Genomic DNA, 22,927 nt, shown 5'->3' with positions numbered 1-22,927 from the left:
GATTGCATTTTTAACATTCAAATGCAGTTTGGTCAGTTAACTTTAAGTTTGGGCATCAAACTGCTTATGTTTTTAACAATATTGAATCAGAAATCCACCAAGTAGTATTTGATTCTGAATGGATTGAATGATTTCGTTAAATTATCATAATGATGAATGTTTAACAAAGCAATAATTTTTAACCAAAAATGTAATTATTGATTTCAGTTAGCTTGCACAATCAAATCGATGCAACACCAACAAGATATTTGCCAAAAGTTTATTTAACAGATAAATAAACCATGTACTACAACATTTTTAACGAATCGAATTAAAAAGCTCTTGGATAAAAGAAAATGTCGAAAATTAATCATAGCCTAACGAATACGTGCTCATTCGTAGCACGATCGTTCTTGGCTGATAAAAATCATATCAATCCGCCACGCTACCTTACGAATTTAGAACATCACAATAACCCAGCCCAATTTCTGGCGGCACAACACACACCAGCAGCCTTCAAAATCTTTCTTTCCGATCGTTTTTCAGCGTCGTCAAATAAAAGTCTTAGTGACAGGTAAAGTAAAAGTCTACGGTTGATTTAAGTGCCACTATTCTTTTAGTATCCATGGCACGCGAAACACTATCTCCATTGTGAAGCGTAAGAAAATGACTCGCTGTAAAGTTGGCTTTGTTTCGTGCACCCAAGCTCTCCAGGGAAGAAGAAACTACTCTTTCGCATTTTCTGTACGTTTTAAAGGTTTATTGCGACGCCTACGTGATCTGTATTTTTAGACGAGTTGGATTGGCTTCTATCGAACTGGAGAGGTAGAGGAATTATTTATTTCTGAGTTTTGTTTACGTACAGTCAGGAGAAGTAGTACATTGGTTGTCAATCACACATGAATCATTAATAAACTGCTGTTAGGCTTACTGCAACAATCTATATAATTTACATTTTCAGATGTAGCATTTTTTATAATATTACAAAAAAAAAGCTTAAATAATGAATTTTTCTAAAATTATTTATTGCATTCCAAACATTCTACCCAACAACGTAACATAATTGCAGTTACTATTTCAATCTGTATCTGTGTATAGGTACATTTTCTACAGTAGATATAAAAGCAATAAAATTGCAATTGTTCTAGATTGTATTAATATTCTTTTACTACTTTTATTTTTTGTTCCTTTTCACTGATTATATTAAACAACATTGTCTTACAGCCTTGAATCATCTTTCAGTATTCTGTGAAGACATAATCAGCCGTTTAAAATTAATAAATAACCATATTAAAATACATTTCATTATGATAGTTTTCAATACAAACCAACATAACTAATAAATTCAAGGTATTTAGATAAATGATAACTGAATATGTTAAATTTTGTGGAAGAAATCTGGAAAGCATTCATTTATTGGCGAGAATGATTTTGTTATTAACAGAAGAATGATCTATATGTAATTTAAGTGAAGAATAAGAAAGTGAAATTACAGTACTGTGGAAATTGGAACATGGTTGAATCGGAAAGTACTATCTTTACTAGCACATGGAATTTGATTTCATTCAAAGGATTCAATTATACTATAAATATATCAAGTATAAGGTATTACATCATAAATATTTTTAAAATATCCAAGATTATTAAAGTTATACATTAGAATTTCAATGGAAATAAAGCACTATAAATATTCCCGTTGAACCAGCTGGATGCAAAAGGGGACTAGTTAATTATAATTGTAGTGATTCATTAATATAAAATAACTCCTGAAAAATGAATTTGTGCTAGAAATATTGCTAAATTTCGCAAACGGTAATATCAATTCAGGAAAGATGGTAAACATTATATAAAATAAATCAACATTAATATCAAAATGAGTTCCTTTGTATATATTTCCTGCTCATTCAACAAAATGAAAGAGTTGTAAAATTGCAAATCTATATCTGTAGTAATAATAATGATGAATGTATATGAATGTATGCGTGTGTGTTGGCGCTGCACATGTCAGAATGTTTCGCCTATAACTGCTAAACTTGGGACATATATATTTTGGAAGGTAAAAATGTGCACCAAGAAGCATTTTTTTGAAATTTTAATTAAGTAAATAATGGTTGACATTTCTCTATGTACATTTTATGTACATGTTCTCTATGTACATGACATTTCTGTGGGGGTACTGGATCAGGGGTTTTCTGATTCAGGTCTAAATTACGATCGGTGGATGAATGAATGAAATGCATGAATGAAGTCTGCCTCGTAAAAATGTGTTGTGACGTGTGTGTAGCGAAGTCGTTCTCTTGGCCCTAGATGGTGCTACTATAAAAACAAGAGACGGCCCCCCACCGGCTTAAAATCTCTGTCTTCGTAACAGCTGGCTTGTCCATGACAAGTGCCATAAGAAACAATATGGTTGACATTTTCGTGTTTCTACAATAACTTCTAAAAATATTATTGCACAAAAGTGGTTTTAAAATTTTAAAAATGGCTTTTTAATGATTTTAATTTAATAATCTTTGAAATTATTAAATTAATATTATTAAATTCTATCAATTTTTGAAAAAAAAATTTTTTGCCTAATTTCTGAAGTTATAATATCGTGAAATTTAGAAGTTAAAGCAGCCTTATAGTTATATTTTTAATGTCCTTGTGATATTATGGGACAGTCATTATTAGAAAAATTCTTATACACAATAAGTGGAACGAAAGTAATATAATTAAAATAATACGATTTTAATATCAAACAGTTCAGGGAATCATGGATATAAAATTATATCTAAAAAATTAGTAAGAAAAAAATACAACCAATATTCCCTCCAGGTCGCTTGAAACAACAAGTTTATAATAATTATTAAATTTTAAATTTACATAGAATTTTCTTCTAGAGTTAAAAAAGAAGGCATTGATAATAAACTTATTTGGATTCCGATTTAAAAACAAAGTTCTTTAATTTTGATATTAAATAGAATAAGAGATACAGATGGATTTTATGTATTTTCATACCTATAAATGGAATGTTATTGTGATGAAGCTTAAATAAGAAAATATATGAAGTTTAATAACAATATATGAAGCAAAGAATGGAAATTGAATACGCTTTTCGATTTTTGATTATTTAAGAGTCCGATTGTTAAAATGAAATATTTTCTTATTTTTGATATATATCGTATTTACAAAACAATTTAATTTCACTAGAGAATAGAATTCCTGCATAGTGTGAATGGTGTTTAAAAGCTTTCCTTTTGTCGCCTTTTATTCAATTTTATATTTGCTGGAACGAATTATAAAATGAAATATTTCATACATAAAACAGTCTTTTTCATCTTTGTGATATATGAATGGAGAATAACAAAATAATCAATTTAGTATTTTATTTTTTTCATAAAATTCCTTTTAAAAATAATGTCAAATTATACTCATACATATTTTTTCTTTATCTTTCCAAAACATACCATTGAAGCGACATTTTTTGTTTCATGTGATATTTGTGTGATATTTTTATTAAACCTATTCAGCAAAATATTAAGTATTTCACAAACAAATTTATTATTTTTATTTCCTTACTTTAAAATGTTTTACATAAAGTGTATAAGAGCGATGCAAATGATATTTTAATAATATATATCTTTAAATGAATTATTTTCATATGAAAATAATTGGTTTACAATGTAAAAATAATTTATTTTATTAGACTCCATTAAAAAGTGTATGAAATATATAACGAAAGTATATGTTTTACAAAAAATCTGAAATGCTTAACATAGAGACATTCTAACAGAAACAACAGATAGAATTTCTCTACAGATTATCAAATAACATTAAAGACTTGTTAGGCATTAGAAAGAAAATAAATTTTTAAATAGGCACATTGCAGCTGAATTAAATAAATGAAAAGGAAAAATAAAATGTGCAACATAAATGAAAAAAAAAATTAGTAGCTCAACAACCTTATTACATGAATGAAAACATTAGAAACTGTGCTCAGCAAGACGGGTGTGATAATACATCATACATGACTTGTGCATGCGACAGATTATCTAATGTTGCTTGAGAAAACATTAGAAAGTGTTTTCAGCATGACGGATATGATAATACATCATACATGACTTGAGCATGCGACAGATTATCTAATGTTGCTTGTGATACACTTTATAACATACAATAAAAGTAAGTGCTCAAAGGGCTTGTTTGCTAAATCGACGACTGTTTCAAATGTTATTACACACGATGTAACGTTTATAGATCGCATAACCTATATTTTTTCCCTTTTCAAATTCTAATCACATATTCTTTGCAAAAATGAATTGTTTGTACTTGCTTGACCTGCTTTTTAACATTGGAATCAATATTTTGATGCAACTTATATATGTTTTGATTCACAATCCTTTTCCATTAAGTATTATTCTGAATATAAAAAGAGTATTCTGAATATAAAGATATAAAAGATATAAACATAGAGTATTCTGACTATAAAAAGAACACATATCAGGCTATACAGACCAGTAAGCTATTGTACATATATATTCATTTGTTAATTTAAAAAATTCAAAATGAAGAATGAAAGAAAAAAAATGATGATATGTACCAAACCGGAAGAAAATTTAAAGGGTTTCCAAAAGAACAAATTAACCCTTAACTGGGGACCTGAATTTCCTTACGCGACCAGAGACATGGAGTCAAAATGACTCCATTGTTTTTTTCTTTTTATCATTTTTAAACAGCATTCGGATTTATTTTGGATACACGATACATTCTGGAAATCATGTCGTTATCAAAAGTATTAAAAGTATTCATATTAAAATATTAAATGTTATTATATTAAATATTAGAAAGATGTTATAATAAAAGCCTAAAAATTCTTTTAATGAGTATTTACTTCGTTTAGATATCACGGAATTACATTAATGTTAATAACTGTTAGAATTTAACAAACAAAAATAAAGAATACAATATTTTAAAATATTATTTTCAAAATATTTTGTATTCTTTCTGCATTATTCAAATTAAAAACTGTTTCAGAGACATGGAGTCAAGGAGTCTATAAACAACAACAACAAATTTGAAAAAGAATAAAAGAAGAACTCGGTTGTACACACGTATTCATATTTAGATTTTTGCCATCATAATGCTGAAAGAACAACTTGAAAATAGTACTGTGAAGCTGATTGTATTCAAGAACAAAATACCACGTGATAATCAGAGCTAAGGAACATTTCGGAGTCATTTTGATACCCGTCTCCAGTTACGGGTTAAATCTGATGTTTGCTCAGATTCAATATCATTCTTCCTTAGAAAATTAGTTTTATCTTATCATACGCTGCCTTATTCAAATCTCAATATATATTAAATTTAAAATTATTTTAATTTTTTTACTTGCTTATTTCAATTATTATTATGTCATTTTCATTATTAAGAAACTGTAAAACAAACTTATTACTCGAAATCAGACATCTGTTCCTGATTTAAATAGTTTATTTTTCTTAAAAATTGCAACTTATATTAATATTTGCATTAATTTTATTCATTGTTTGAATTATGTTTTATTTTTTAGATAATCATTGAAGGAATCAGAGGAAGCAGTTATATTGGTGACACAGCAATTGATGATGTTAGTTTAAACGACGGCGATTGTGAAAGTATTGGCAATTCAACAGACAACACTTCTGGTAATCACTAAAACAAGTATTTTAAAGTAATTTATTTAGCCATATTCAGGACTTTTTCCAATACCATATAACAGTTAAACTGGCCTAAATGTTTCATATTAAGAAATTCGGCCTAACCAATGAACATGGTTCAGGAGTTTTCACCAATGTCTGCCAAATCGCGTCAAAGAGTAGAAAACTCGCCAAATATCAATTAAATAATCTACTATGTTATCATATATAGTTATCCCTTAAAAAAATTTGTAATTGTACTGTACAACTGAAAGCTAATGCAGTATTTAGCAGTTATCAGGAAGACTTTCCTTCCTTAGTTTTGAAACTAAATTCCTTAACATACAACAAAAACATTTATTTAAACTGTAAAAAGTAACCGATGAATATTAAGGTAAGTATTTTATTATTAAACACGAAGTTAACGCAACAGATCGTTAATGGATATACTGAAATTATAATTATATAATAAATTCGTATCTTTATTTTTTAATCGAAGTAATACAGCTGTATTTAAAATTTGGACATGCCATACGACAAAAAACGGACATCTAACGTTAATGCTAAGAAACAGTGCTATAACCAAGTACTTCCGGTGGATGTTTTTCTAAAAGAATACCAAAGCTAAATTTATATTTCGACAAATGTCTTATAAAAGGGGAGTCGATTGATCTTCAGCTGCAAATGCTGTAGAAAAATAATTTAAATATCGATAACAATCTGGCCAAAAATACTTATGTCACGTTTCATTAATGAATTTAATGAAACTGAGAAAAATTCTATTCAGCTATATATTTAGAAAGATTTTCTTTATTAAAAAATACAATTTTTGTTATTAATGAGTTATTACTTTGATATAAGAATATAGGATTCAAAAATCGGGATTCTGTAAATTTTTACTCTTTGAAATATTAAGCTGAAAATATTAATAAAATGTCTAAGAGGAAATCATTTTAAGCCTTTACGTGTTTTTTTAATCAAAAAAATGCAAAAAAAAGATAAAGAAAAAAAAGCATTTAATATCATGAATCAAAATTTACAATACTTTCAATGCGGCAAACACAAAAAAGCAAAGTGTAATTTATGCAATTTTTTGAATGTTTAAAGTCTATTAAATTTCAAGTAAATAAAATGGAATTCGTAATAATAACTCTTGCAATGTATTATTATAACTACTTTAAATTCATTTTCAGACTTCATTTTTCTGACAAACAATATACAAAATAATAGAGGACCTATGACTTTTACAAATAAATTTTTAACATTTCTGCGAAACAATGCAGACCTATTCAGTTATTTTTTAAACCAATAAAATAAATAAATATGAAAATGAGTGGGCGAAGACCAATAAGCTCACAAAATTGTGACGGAGGAATTCAAAGAAAATATCTAGAGAATATTTTCAGAGTACTAATTTGGAAAAGAGACTTTAAAAAGAGATCAAATGCAACATAAAAGAAAATATTGAAAAATATATATATTCAAATGGAGTCGAATTAAAATATTTTAATAATTTATACTTGAAGTAGTTGTATACATAAAAATATTTCTTGAATTGCCAAAGTATACAATATTATGTTTAAAAAAATAATAACATCTTATTAAGATACCCTATATTAAAATTATTGAAATTTAATTATCATTACCTTTAAGTGTAATATTTTTAATAATCCATTAAAATTAAAATTGATTTAAAAAATGGCTATAAGATTATGTGAAGTCATTATATGACTAAGTTCATTACTTTTTAAAATCAAGATTCTGGTTAAATTTTAATTTAACTACTGTTAAATAAAGCTAAAAAAACCGTCAATAGTTTAAGTGATGTACAAACATTGAAAAATATTTTTGTGTCGGAAAGTTCCCATTGCGAATTAAAGCATTTAACCGCTTAACTGTTTTGCCCGAGAGCCATACGTGCATCGATTCATCGAATTTTGATAGTTGTAAGCAAAAAAATAAACCATTCATAAAGATTATAATTCAATATTAAAATCACTTCGAATACATAGATAGGTCAAATATTCAATGGATTTCCATTTGAATCAAAATAAGAAAATATTCCCACAATAGAAGGTGTCATCTTATCAGATAGCAAAGGAGATAAAACAGTTAAGTTGTTAAAAGTATTTAGATTTAAGATCCAATCGGTTCTCAACCTTCAAATTATATATTTTTTTTTCAACTCACGTTCTTCAAATCAAAATCATGGAAGAGCATGGTAAAGAATTGTTTCTTCTTTCGCAAATTAATGAGTTGAAAAATCTGATATCCTAAAACAGTATGATTACATTAATAAAAAAACGACTATATAACGTTTGCAGTGATATCGTATGACAGAGAATTCAAACCATATAAAAAAATAACTAAATTTTCCATAAATTTGTTATTTATCATTCTCATTAAGATGATTTGAATTTAAGGACATCAGAACACTGAAGCACGCCAGTTCCTCTTTCAAAGATATCTAAAACTCTCCTACTACCCTCAGATATCACAATGACGGTCCGTATTTTTAAGGGGCGTACACAAAAGAATTCTTGATTAGTTGATAGACATTAAGCAACCCTTGCTCAGATGCCTTGCAAAAGCTCTCAGAAAGCCACCCTGTCTCTTAAAATCATTAAGGCGAGCGTCTGCAGCGAACAAAAGTGCACGATGGTGCTATAATCAACTACATTTAAAAAATGAGGTAGAAATTTCACAGAGATATCCAGGCGTCTAGGGTATCTGCCGTAGCTTCGTTAAATAGATTTTTGCAGTCTTTCAATATTGTTAGAATTAGTGGGATTTAAATTTGAAATATTTCAGATTTTGCAATCAAGCAGCTAGAAAGCAACGAAATCAAAATTCTGATACATCTATAGTCCTTATATGGCAAAAGTTAATATTCACAATTTAAAAAATGTCGTAATTATTATATAATGCATATATGCAAACGTGCCATTTTTATTATCCATCTTTTAAAAATTTGGCTTTACCTTTTTATTCCATGTTGTACTTTATATCCTAGCATGTTAATAATGATGTAAAATGTAACGATATTACAAGGAATTTAAAATATTTCTATAATATTGTCATTTTAGAAACATTTTCTGACTCCTGCCGTGGTCGCTGCAGAGAATCTGCTAATTCATCTGCTTGTGGTTGTAATGATGACTGCGTTGCATCACGTAGCTGTTGTTTTGATTTTGAATCAATCTGCACTAAAAGTAAGTACTGAAAATGACAGTTTTATCTTTAGTTTATTACAGTTTATTTTTTGGTTACCTTGATCTTTTCATTGGGAGGGACCTTAAAAAAGAGGATGAGAAGCTTCCGGTATGGTGGTTGGTTCTCTCCTCCCCAGTGGGTAAAGAAAAAGGGGAAGTGTCTACCTCCCATAGATGACGGGACGTACTTCCCAAGGGAAGGGTTGCACCGTGGCCGGTGATGGCTCGTCTGACTCAGCCACAGTTTCTGCCAGTGTTGTTGTCGCGGTGGTTCGGTCATTCAATTTTATCCGTGTGCCTTCGGGCGGGTTGGAGTAGTTAATTTGTGATTAGGTCACCCTAATCATTGAGAGATATAATACGTTTCTTTATCACAAGTATTTGACTTAGGGACTTTGCCAAATATGCTTATTCAAAACAAATTAGAGCCAGCATTAAAAATATCGAGAATATGCTTCCAAGAGGTTTCAAAATCACTATTTTAAAAGCAGAGTCAGTAGATTGTAGAAATAAAAATATCTTAATTTTCTAATTTTGAATATGTTCTTCTTTTGAGTATTAATTATATGAATATATAATCCGTACACCCTACAGTTAATTTTTGTAAATGAGTTAATAGTCGAATGTTTTGCATAACATTGCACATAATATCTTTACTTAGCTGTTGTATAGGAACATGGCCCAAAAGTAAATTCACTAAATCATCGTAGAATCGTGCAAACAACATGACTATTTTTATTACTCACATAGCATAGACATTTCTTTTTTAAAGATAAGAAATGAAAATTCGAAGAGCTTATATTTCCATTGCGTTTACCATGATGGACAGAGAACGAATTTTCTTTAGTTGCTTTTAATAAAAAAGAGGTCAGCACACACTGTTAGCCATCTTATTCCGAGGACAATCTTCTACAAACATTTTACAAACACGCAGAAGTAAGGAAATAAAAAATACATACTGCAAAAAGCAAACTTAGAAAAGGAAATGATTGCCCGAGGCACGGTCTTGGAAAGCGGAAACGAACCATGGACATAGAAAAAAAATGGCATATAGGCATCGAGTTTTCCCCTTTTGCTCAGAATTTCTATCATTCCAGAGGAAAAAAAATGAGTCAGATGAAATTGGCATTTCAGAGCTTATTGGCTTTAAAGGAGGCACAAAAAAATTTATCTCAAATATCTACTTCTTAAATTCCTAAGCATTCCAATTTTTTTGCCCTTTTGGATGTCTAGATATTATGGAGTTGTTCAGGGCAGAAACAAGATTTCATACTTGATTTTGACATTTCTTCTTCTTTTGATGTATTTTTTTTTTCTGTTTCTTAGCATGTCTCGAGGCATTTAAAATTTGTGTGCTCACTTATGAAAATAGAATTTTGAAAAATATGTGTATATTTAGTATTTTGTAAAGAAGCAATATATATGTTAATTAATTCTGTTTGATATAAAATCGAAGTGAAGTACTAGATGTTTATAGATTGTCGATTTTAAATCTTACAAACGAAAGTAACTTTGTAAACTTGTATTTCAAATCTAAAAATAGGCTATTTTTATCGAAGGCCGTAAAAATAGATTTGTGAAATATTCTTTTTGTAAAATTTTCTTTAGAAAATGAGTAATGCTTGGAATACAAAAAGATTAATTTAGAAGTTCAAATAGAGAAGTTTTATTCATATTTGTTATTTTATTATACAGGGTAATTCGGAATGAATATAGAAATTACAAACAGCTATAACTATTTAATGAAAAAGAATTTATCGATAAGATTAATACAAAATGTAGACTGAACTTCAAACTTTTTACGTAAGGTGCAGGTACAGTGAAGCGGAAGCCTACGCATGCGCGAGTTGAAACTTCGCAGCAGAAAACTTTTTCATTGTGATTATCTCATTAGTGAAAATGGTGAGTCCGGACTTGTCACCATGCAATTTTTATCTATGGAGTTATGTGAAAGTAGAGTGTATGTGCTTCCCATGCCCAAAACAATTGAAGAATTCAAAGTACGAATTTGTAATGCTCTTGCGTCGGTGACTGCAGACATGATTCAGAATGTATGGCGTGAAATGGACTACAGCCTACATATTTAAAATTGTGATCAAGGGAAGTCCCATAGAATATCTATGACATATATATATACAAAAATTTCATGTTTCGTCTACATTATATGTACATCCTATCAACGAATTCTTTTTCATTAAGTAGATATAGCCGTTTGTAATCGCTATATTCATTTTGAATTGCCCTGTGCAATAATTAATCATATTAAAGAAAAAAAAAACAAGGAAAATTCGGGATGCTTACGGCTCAATTCATTTGAATTTGATAAAATTTCCCTTTTATACGTTTTTAATTAATTTAATTTCTTTCAAATGTTTGCATTATTTGAAATTTATAAATATTGCTGCATTGAAAGAAAGACAATCGAATCTCCATGGCCGAATGGTCATGGCACTGGTCTCATAATCAAGAGACCTTAAGTTCGAATCCCGCTAGAGACAATGCGATTCAAGGTCTGTGTAAATAATTAATTCCTTGAATTTTTTTTTCTCTTTATTTGATGTTCCAGAAGATTCTGGACATTTCTTTAGTTTACCAGACAAGTGTTCTGGACATTTCTTTAGTTTACCAGACAAGTGTTCTGGACTTTTCTTACTGTCTCCAGAAAAGTATTCTGGAACTTACCCTGCTAGTATAAAAGCAGAAGATTTGTCAGTCACTGTGTTCTGTGTTCAGAGTTCAGTTAATAAATTGGTTTAGCTCTACTTCTTGTGTGTCTCATTCAGTCTCACGCTAAAGCATCTACGTGACAATATTCACCAAATTAATTTTCAATTTAAAAAATTAATCACCCGTTCCTAGCTTATATTAAATAAAATTTGATTTCATACGGTAGATTAAATCAGTAAGTGTATTAAAAAATTGAATTGCAAGATATTTTAACATTTTTAAGGATTTAATTTTGGTCATTTTAAACGAATTTTTAAATATATTATAGTAGGAAGGAAAAATAAGAAAGGAAAGAAAAATAAAAAGAAGGAAAAATAAGAAAAATAAGGGCATTTTAAAAGTACTTCCATTAATATATTAAAAGTTAACTTGAGTTTACAATAAAACAATAAATGATAAAGGAATAAAAACAACACAAAGAGAAAATTAAAAAGGACTGAATACCATCATAAAAAAAGAAATTAGAAAATGAATTTCAATTTCATAATATCTGCAAATATTTGTATTAAAGTTAATTAAGAGTATTTCTCACTTTTTTCTGACGATGCAAAATTTAATTATTGGTATGATATTTTGGATTTTAAACTTTTTGGTAAAAGGGTTTTTAGACATTAAAAGAGTAGTTTAAAATTTTTTAACTTTCATTATTTTTACCAAAATTCTGATCAATGATGCTGATGGAATCGTAGATGCCAGCACTTTTTTCGCTAATTAAACTATATTTAAATACAGGGTGGTTATAATTAAAGTTCCAATTTGAAATGGTCATGAAAGAAAAACTACTGGACAAAATTTTATCAAACTTGGTAATAGTTTAAAGAAGATTCTGGAAATTTCGTTTCCGTCAAGAAAAGCTCAAAAACTCACTATCAGGAGAGAAATTAGCGCTGTATGGAATATCGTTAAGCAAAATAGGATCTGAAGGAAGACATCAGTTCAAAATGTATTTAATTGTTTCTTAAACGTGTTACAAAGCATGCTCAACGCGGCGACCACCATTTTCTAAATCCAAGTTACGGACATGTCAGTGTATCGCATCTTTCAGTTTCGCCAAATTGTTCAAAATATCATCATAAACAGTGCTTTTTGAGATAATACACATTACACACGCTTTGCAAACACGTTTTCAGAAATGATAAACACATTTAAGCCACATTTTCATGTCCTATTTTGTTTAACAATATTGCATACAACGCGAGACGTGAGATTTCTTCCATGATGTGAGTTTTTGAACATTTTTTGCCGGGAAAGAAATTTCCATGCACTTATTTAAACTATTACCTAGTTTAGTAACATTTGAACATTTAGTCCAGTAGTTTTTCCAAACATAACCATCTTAAAGTGGACTTTAATTATAACCACCCTGTATATATATGTAATAATATTTTAAACTCTTAATTTAAACCAAATTAATTTCCAAAGCTTTATCTTAATTTAGCCCATAGTAATTTCATTCTCTTATTTCTTGATCCAATTCGACTTTCGATTTAATTAATTCAACTGAAGCTGTGAAAAAAAAATGCGCCATCAGTACTACGTATCAAATGAAAGTGATACTTCCGTTGTCCTTGTCAAAGGTCAACACATGTATTCCATCGGCATGTGGCCGGAAATCCCATGTTATATAAGACTAGTCATCATTGTTTTCGTTCCTTCTTCACCCCTTTCTAACTTCTGCTTTCGTTTCGCGCTGTTGTGGATGTGCCTTGTCTGCGCCTGCTTGTAAATAAATTGATTTTCCGGAAGGGATATTAAAGATAATTAAAAAATCCAAAGCATCTTCCATGTCTTCAAACTTGCGTTCTGTTTCAACTAAAATAATGCTACACACACACACATACACAGACAGACAGACAGACACACACACACACACACACACACACACACACACACACACACACACATATATATATATATATATATATATATAGAGAGAGAGAGAGATAATATAATTCTTAGAGAGATAATATAACTTAGACCTAAATAGCATTCAATATGAAAATAAATCAATATGGAAGTTACATGAATCTATGAGAAATGTAAATTCAAGAGTAAAATTTGAAACAATAATGAATAAAATAATGAAATAAATTTCAATATATAAAAACTGATCAATATTTTTTGTATATTAAATACTATTATAATAAAAATAATGTATGGTGATGTTGCATAATCCCAATTAAAGGAAAATTAAATAAATTGATTGAAATATTTCATGAAAAAGCACTCCTTATAGGATTTACTTTTATGTTAAATTATAGGTTCGTGTTGGAAGCTCCAGCAGTTATCTGCTGTCTACATATTTGTTCAATTATTCTGATATTCTGGGGAATTTATTTCCTTGTTCATCTATAAAATGAATTAGACTGTTCATCTATAGAATGAATTAGATTAAGAATTAGATTAGATTATATAGCCCATGTGACTATGTGAAAAATGCATCTTTGTGCTCATATTATCAAATAATTTAAGTGTAATAATTTTTCCATTCTTAGATCAACGAAACAAATTAATGATGTCCCTGATAGCAGAATTTCTACAAGATATTTTGTTACAATGTATCATACAGAAATTATTGCGCATTTCAAATGCATTTTACATTCCACCTAAAGTTTCGCAGCGTGATTGAATGCAAGAAAAAGAGAGTGATCGATGTTTTTGCAATAGCACTTATTTCAAATTTCCTACCTAAATGACTAAAAAAGCCTTGAAATTTTTGCCCATATTCTATCACTATGTGAAAAAACAAACTGAGGAATATCATTGCAAAATGCATATTTTGTATCTTGTCTATATTGTAAAGGATTTTTTTCTTTCAGATTTTTTAAACTGTTATTTTAATATCAGTCTTTTGACAAATTATTTCTTTAATTTTGGTGCTAAAAGTTCTGAACGTTCTTTGGATATGTCAAATTCTCGTATCAAATTCTGTTAGTTCTCTTTTAGAAACTACTTAGATAATCCATGATGCAGTATTAAATATATAATCATAAAATAGAACTTATAAAATAAGAAATAAAATGTATAGTAATTAAAATCAGCTATATGATTACTAATTTAAGATTTAAATAAAATGTTGGGAGTATGCAAATTATCTAAAATTTTTATTTATGCAAAGTTATTTTCTTTTTTTTAGATACTGAAACAGGAACAGACGAAACAAAAAATGAAAATTCAGCTGATCGAACAACTATGCCGACTACACATGTTGCTATAGAAACAGAAATTGATGTCTCGAAATCTGTGACTACTTCAGCTCCAGAAACTCCGACACCCCAATTTATTCCAGAAACGACGCAGATTCGCACTGAAACAACCACGAGTCTGGATAAAAATACCAGTATAAATGCCACACAACCAGTAATCTTTTTTGCAACAACATCCACAGAAAAGCCAACTTCTCCTACAACTACCAGCTCAACAAGTACCTCTACAATTGCTACAACGACTACTACAACATCGACAACATCATCAACCACTACTACTACCACCCCATCGACAACTACCACTTCTACACTGCCAACGACAACTACAATTACTTCTACGACAACACCATCGACAACTACTTCTACGACAACGCCATCGACAACTACCACTACTACAACACCATCGACAACTACCACTACTACAACTACTCCATCTACAACGACACTTAGAACTACAACATCTACTATAGTATCAACAACGTCAACTACATCCCCAAAACCACCTTTAATTATAAATTCCTCTCCTCTATTTACAACAACAAGTATAACAACTTCTTCTCCATGGCAAACCACAACTACAGAGGCTGTTTCTACGAGGAGGATTTATAATTTGAGACCGAGAAGGCCCACTACTCCTAAACCGGATCCTCGGATTGTTACAAGTCCTCAGATTGTTACAAGTGTTCCTCCATATAGCGCAACAAATTCAGATGTAACATCAAGTAAACCGAGATCAAGTGCAACAACACGAAGTACTTCAACCACGGAATTTACAACTGCTCGGCTGCAAAGCTTTACAACTACAATGTCATCAAAAGTGACCATTGCACAACAAGAACCAACAATGAAATTCACCGCCCAAAAAGAAAGAGTTACAGAAAAGTCCGTCATTGAATCAGAAGCCCATGCTTCCAAAACTGAGTCTGTTTCAAATGCGGGTGCTCCAGTGGTTACGATTGTGTCTGTTATTATCGTAATCCTTATTTGTGTAATCATCGGAGCGCTATTTTTTGTAAAACGATGGAAAGCTCAAAAGCTTTCAAAACTTGATGATGACTCAGAAATGAAATTTTTATCAGAAAATGAAGTGGTGGAATATTCTGACTCATCGGCACTGGACAGGATAAATTTCAATCCTTAGATAAAAAAAAAGTATATTATGATAGTAAAGACATTAGGATCATAATTTAATGTAATTAAATTTACTAACAATAAACAAATTGCAATGACAGAAATAACTATGACATCATTTTAATTTAATGAATGTATAAAACTACCAATGCTCATACTTTTCAAACCAACTATTTTGACGATGTGATTCTTTGTGATTTGTATAAAAGGAATCAAATGGCCCATTATTTGAACTGAATTTATGATATCTGATGAAATTCGGAATCTTATGAGTACTTCAGATTGTTTCTCCATGTTATTTTGTTAATTTTCAAAAAAAAAAAATTAAAATGAAAGTGTCATATAAATTTGTTATTTTTAATTACAAAATTACAAATGCCAGTTTTGTAAATATTTCCAAGTAGTGTTTCATTTTTGTGACAGTATAACAATGCTCTTTTCAAATGTCGAGTTTAATTTGTGCAAATATTAAATAAACTGTCAGTTCAAAATTTTCAACTGATGTATTATTTTTGTAAGTCTTTTGTTTTTAAAAAAAAATTAAACACTCTCATCTTCACGGGGTGCTTTTCCGTAATATTCTGAACGAAAATATTCAATTTTTTATTTGAATTGCATATCTAAGTTTCCATTGAATTTATCTTATTCATCTTATAGATAGTTATATTCTTTATTTGATAAAAATAACTTTTATCTGGATTTTTATATCCTTATTACCCAACTTGTCTATATTTGCATCAGGATTACTTGCTAAAATAAATAGTTTGTTTGAAAATACTTCATAATTTTTAAAGTAAACATTCTCTAAAAATATTTATAAGTTAGAGGATAAACATGAATCAATAGTTTCCATACCTGAAGTTAACATTATTGTAAACATGATATAGATAAATGTATCTTTTTCTTTATCAGATAGGAGTAGTTTGAATTTCAGCACCTTAAATTCAAAACACGTTTTTCTCTCACTCGTTGATTAAGGAATATAAATTTCTACATGAGCTGTTGGAAAATTGAAAAGTGGAAATTGAAACTGTTTTAAATATAGTCAACTGGAAATAAAAAATTTAAATTAGAGTTTCGCCTATCATACTTTTAAAATAACAAATTCTTGTTGTTGAATTCCATTTATTTTAATAAAACGGCATTCGTGTTTACAAAAAAAAAAAAAAAAAAAAAAAAAAAATATCAAATTGATGATAATAAGTTTCTAGTTTAAGTTAACTAGAGACATATTATTGTCAGAAAAGATTATATGCTATATGGATCACAGTTGTATCAACATCCATTTTCAATTTTACGGTAATTTGAAATAAATTTAATGCGTTCATTAAAATTGTTTTCCTACTGCATTTTCGATTTAAAGTGAAATAACCGCTGAAAAAAGTTAGCCTTCCTCATACAGGTAGTTAATATGCTTTACCATACTTAATTTTATCGTTTACTAGCCGTGTTTGGTGACCAGCCGGTACGCCAATCTTAATGTTCGTTAAAATTTTAATAATTAAATGTTTTATGTAACTCCTATTTTAATAGCTTCTTCATAAAAATATTTTAAAGCTTCAAATTTTGATAGTCATATAATTCATTCATAATATTATAAAGGCCTTCAGCCATAACGTAATATGTAGTCTCTCTAATTTTCTGTTAGCTCCCGTAGAATTTATGCTCAAAATTAAAGTGGAAATGGTTAAATTGCAATTAATATAAGAACATTTTTTTACTGAAACGAAGCATTTTTTTAAATATGAGTACTGAAAACAGAGTCTCTGAGTATTTAAACCTTATGGGGACAAAAGAATGTATCTCTTAATTTATGTAATATCTCTAGAAATTTTCTACAAAATTTTCTCAGATTCATCATGAACAGATCAATTAATTAACAATGTTTGGTTTTAAATTCATGAAACTCTAAGAAAATAAACAGAATCGTTTGAATTAAGCGGTCGGAAACATGTTAAGCCTTCAAAACCAAGTCCGTATCCGTTGAAATTAGAGTTGGCAACAATCAGAACACAATGCGCATGTGTGAATTTTCAACGCCAATTACAGTAACGCAAATGCGTGAGTTTTCTACACCAGTTGGGTAATTCTACGCAGAATAGAAATTTTTAATTTCCTTTATTCTGTTTTATTTTAATTCAAAAGTACTTCAGAATGAATCTATAAAATCGATTAATTAACAATGTCTAACTTTAAACGCATCAAACACTAATAAAATAAACAGAATCGTTTGAAATAATAGGCCCAAAATATGTTATGCTTATCCTCATTAGCGTGGGTAAAATAACTGAAGCGTTACTCATTTGGAGGTGAGGAAACGAAAATATTTTTTGGCAGGAAAGTTATTTTTTAATTAATAATTAAATTCTAATTAAAAATTCAAAAAAAAGAAACCCCAGGTGCACATTCGCTACCTCCAAGGTATGCATGTGCCAAATTTGGTAGTTGTCGAACGATCTGGCCTGTAGAGCGCACACGCATATAAGAGCTTTATATAAGTATAGATTTATGGCCCGACTGTCTCTAAATTAAAATAATTTCACTTTCAGTAATAAAATTAAAATATATGTTCTCTAATCATCATATTCATAACTAGTAATGTTTCTTTTTATTGTTTAATTACTTTCGCAATTAACAAATCTATTCTTATCAAAGGCCTATACGAATGTGATTCAACTGATTGTCGAAAAAATTCTTGGATCTAATAATATAACAAAGTAAAGAGAATGTAAAAGATAATTATTTTGTGTTTCTTAACAGTCAATTATTATTGTGGATTAGATTCTATATTTTCTGATGGATAAACAAAAAGGATTCACATCTTTTTCGCCGACCCTTCTAACGTTCGGTTCAAATTGTCCCGGACAGAGCTTGCCTGAAAAAAATATCCAAGATTCGAAACCTAAATCCGCATGAAGAAAGATTCGAGGAGTCTTCTTGAAATTTTAAGCATGATTAGTATAACAAACATCACCAAGACACAGCCTCTCCGCACGGAATTCTATCCAAAGAATCATCTCATTACAAAAAATAAAAAAAAATACTAATAATGTTGAAAGATCAGTCGCTGGCGCCACCAGACAGAAAAGAAAAACAGGTGCAAAGCCCATAAAGTAAAGTAAAGAGAACAAAAAATAAAATAACAGGAAATACTTCGCGTTTATGGTGTATATATAAAAAAACAGGTGGGTTGGTTTTCTTTCGCAACACTCCCCAATTTGAGTATATAAGCAATTAATAAACTCAAATAAAAGTTATTTTATTTGAGTTTATACAATAATTTTAAAAAGGATGCCTTGATATTTAACTATTAATCTTGATTTAACAGATTAGTAGAAAACTAACGTACAAATTGAAAGTTAATTTTTAATTGAAAAATAGTTTCAATTAATATAGATTTTCATAGCTTAATTATAAATTCATGCAGAATATTATAAAAAAATACATTTTACTTTAGAGAAGCATTAATATTTCAATTTATAGAGCAAATATTGTTTCCATATTTTTTTTTTCTTCACAAAAATTTATTCTACGAAATAAATTATATCAGCTCATGTTATAACATAAGTTTACATGTATATTACTTTCTGTCATAAATTTTGGAGTAATTGCTATAATTATTATAAACGGTTCAACAATTTTCTTAAATCATATATTTCATATTTATTAGTATACTTTTTAAAAATAAAAACTAAAAAGAATGCCTTCATTTTTTAACGATATTATGAAAAATATATAAATAAATTGAATAGACATTTTTTTCATTCTTTTAGATTAAAAATATACGTAAAACTTGTTCTCCAGTATAAGACATATCCGAAAAAAGATTTGAAGAAAGCAAATGAACTCTTGGTACTAGTATTGAAAAGTGTAAGATAGAATTGTGTCAAATTACATAACATTTAAATATTATAATTGATATAAAAACTACGATAGTAAAGTAATTATTTGCATTTGCATTTCAATTTTTCTTGATAGAACTAATTTTCTTCCTCCTCCTTTGATATAAATACTCTGCATTTAATTCTTCCTTTTTGTTAAAGTAGTTGTCGAAAGAGAAGCACAAACAGTAAAATTGTATTTACGTTGTTTGAAATAAAATATTTAATGAAATTTGTTAGATTCAAATTCTAAGAAACAAAGCTTAATTGTATAAATCATAGAAAAAAAGAATAATTCTCTCTGAAGTATTATTTCATTCTGTTTTTGAATATTCTATAATGGTTTTATATAGATTCATTATGATCAAAATACATTGAGAAACTTACAAGACATGTAAAAATTTACTTTACTTTGTCATTTTCAATAATAATATTTATATTTAAAAATCGTTAATATTATTTTATTTTTAATTCTTACACTTACTCAAGTACAAAGTTTACTAAAATACCAAATAAAATATTTAGTAAAAGAGTAAAGGATTTTAACAATTACTTTTCTTCCGCAGAAATCTTTACGGATATTACATAGCTATGTTTTTTAAATAAAAAAATGGACATAGAAAAAGTAATGTCTTACTATGTAAACAAAGTTTGAGTTTTCATTTTTACAACGCCTTATTTAAAGATTTAATTAGTCATAAAGATTTTGTTATCAATTTATGATTTTGGTTTTATAATGTTAATGTTTTCAGTTAATAATATCCTCCTCATAAATCCATGCCGTTATTGTTTAAATGCAATAGGTTTTATAAAATAACGATGCAACTACCATTTTTTTCAGTTTCGAACTCATTGTTGTGAATTGTATTCGAAAGTATAAGATATGTAAAGTATTTTCTTATATAATTTTACATGAACAAATATATTTCAAAATATGCATTATCGAATAGATTCAGAAATTTTTTAATTCAGATCACTTAGAAAAATATTCTAAATAATTTACAGAAGTAGAATTGATTTCATAAATGAAATAATAACTTCCAATTATATAAAATATATATTTTTACAGCAAAAGTTTTTTAAAAAATTTATAACAGTATAATTGAGTTTATACATAAATTATTAACTTCCAATTATATAAGATATAATATTTTACAGCAAAATTACCAGACAGTGTGATAAGATGGTATGATATTACTTCATCTTATAAATGATCTGTTATATTTATGCACAGAATTTTCAATAAAAATTTTAGCAATTATTTTGCTTTAAAAATGTTAATACGCAAAGATATTAGAAAGAATAAAGGGAGAAAAATTATAAAATCCGGCAAACGATTTAATCTTCCATTCTCACAATTCGCCAAGTTATAAAATAAAAGTGACAAAACAGATTTAGTTCAATTCCAGTATGCTCAGAGCATGAGACTCAAGATACTTTGTTATTTATGCTGTGTATTTTTAACTTGATGTGACATAGCTGATACGAGAACTTGAAGTACGTCCTGTCCAAAGATAGTGTCAAAACTGCTGACGGCAGGGATCGGCTGCGATACCCATTCAGAAGTTTACAATGGTTGCCTGTCAAGTTATAAACACGAACACTTTTTTACGCAGACTCGAATAATACAAGTGACAGAATGTAAGTATCAGGCAGTAATCGTTGCATTGACATGAAGGTACACAAAATTCTCGTGAAAAAGGGACAGATAACAGCTTGATATTGAGAAGAAAAGATAGGGCGTAAAAAAAAAAACCCCTTTAATTTTGTATTACAACCTTTTTCAGTTAAAAAGATCATTTTCTGCATTTTCTTCTTTTATTTCAAACGAGTAAATCAGTTTAAATAAATCTTTACAACGCATAAAAATAGTTGAAATAAGATGTTGAATTTAAATTTTTAAGTAAATTTATTAGTTAAAATATTAATGGATGAAATAAGCCTTTTTATGTAAAGTATTTTTATGTTTTTAATGGAACGCTTAGTAAATTCATAATTTTAAGATGCATATTGCAATTTCCTGTTTTGACAGTGGCGACATATGAATAAAATATTTCAATATTTATCGAATAAACTAAGTTACCAATAAAGTAATAAAGTAGTATTGGGAATATCGCATTTTTGGTTGAACAATTATCACATAAAATATATTCCCTTTCTTCTTTTTTCTTTTCTGTTTTAATATTTCCCTGTAGTATAATTTTCAAGAACAACATTATTTAATATTTATAATAAACGATTTGAGTTATTATTGAATTATATAACAGCAATGAAGACATCCAAAAGAAACATTCGCCGAACAGCAAACATCTATTTTGATAAAATCTGTCAAATGATTAAAATTAAACATTTCTTGAAATTATCTGTTTTATCATTTTTAGAGCATTTGGATCACACAAAATTACATAATATGTTTTTATAAATTTATAATTTTACCTGGCATTTGAAAAAATTGCTTAGGATAAGCTTGTCAATATTTCCTATGAATGTTTTTGCTTGTTGAATTTGCGCGCGCATGTTTCAAGGAACAACAATTAAAAAAAAGATAGGTTTTATAGCAGGCTTGGGGTTTTAAGGCAGATTTTCTGCAATCAATAAATAGAGATATCAGTTTACTCTTGCCATTATGTTCTTTATACGTACTCTTCATATTGCGAAATCTTGTTTTAGTTCTGTTCTCTATTTATCTTATATATGATAAATTGAGAATTCGAAAATTTGTATACGATACGAAAGATAGATAAGATATACGAAAATTTGTTTATATGTTTTCTATTAATGTCTTTCATTGACATGGGGGTTTCGGAATCTCTATCCCATAAATATCTGTACATCACAGTATTTTTTACAAAAATGCTATTGACTCTGACCGGTTTTAAGCTCGAAAAAAATATATTTTGTGAACACTACTGCGTTCGCCATTGGCAATTTAAATTTGAATTCTTTAAATTTGTAGAATTTTGAAAATATTTTATAGATTTCTTTTTCACGGTGAATAGAAATTACAGCGATGATGATGGCGTGTCCACATTACAGCGGGAAGAGGGGTGCAGTGGCTTCTGAAGGTAAAGACCCCTGAACCTCCGAGGGCAGAAATCTGACTTCTAGCTCATATGATATACTCACACACTCCCTTT

At 28.7% G+C, this 22,927-nt stretch overlaps 1 protein-coding gene across 1 annotated transcript in view; it reads left to right on the top strand.

Annotated features, from left to right (window-relative positions):
- The window catches only part of LOC129967035 (uncharacterized), a 208,942-nt gene extending 192,616 nt beyond the window's left edge, over positions 1–16,326 (top strand). The window contains exons 7-9 of the mRNA XM_056081671.1: positions 5,528–5,642; positions 8,720–8,845; positions 14,709–16,326. Of these exons, the coding sequence (XP_055937646.1) occupies positions 5,528–5,642; positions 8,720–8,845; positions 14,709–15,919 (1,452 nt within the window). The 3' untranslated portion in view covers positions 15,920–16,326. The remainder of the gene's footprint in view (positions 1–5,527; positions 5,643–8,719; positions 8,846–14,708) is intronic.
- The last annotated feature ends 6,601 nt before the right edge of the window (positions 16,327–22,927 follow it).

The sequence above is a fragment of the Argiope bruennichi genome, chromosome 4 (genome assembly GCF_947563725.1).
Source record: "Argiope bruennichi chromosome 4, qqArgBrue1.1, whole genome shotgun sequence".
Taxonomy (NCBI): domain Eukaryota; kingdom Metazoa; phylum Arthropoda; class Arachnida; order Araneae; family Araneidae; genus Argiope; species Argiope bruennichi.
The sequence above is the reverse complement of the archived record's forward strand: the minus strand, read 5'-3'. Positions and strand labels throughout refer to the sequence as shown.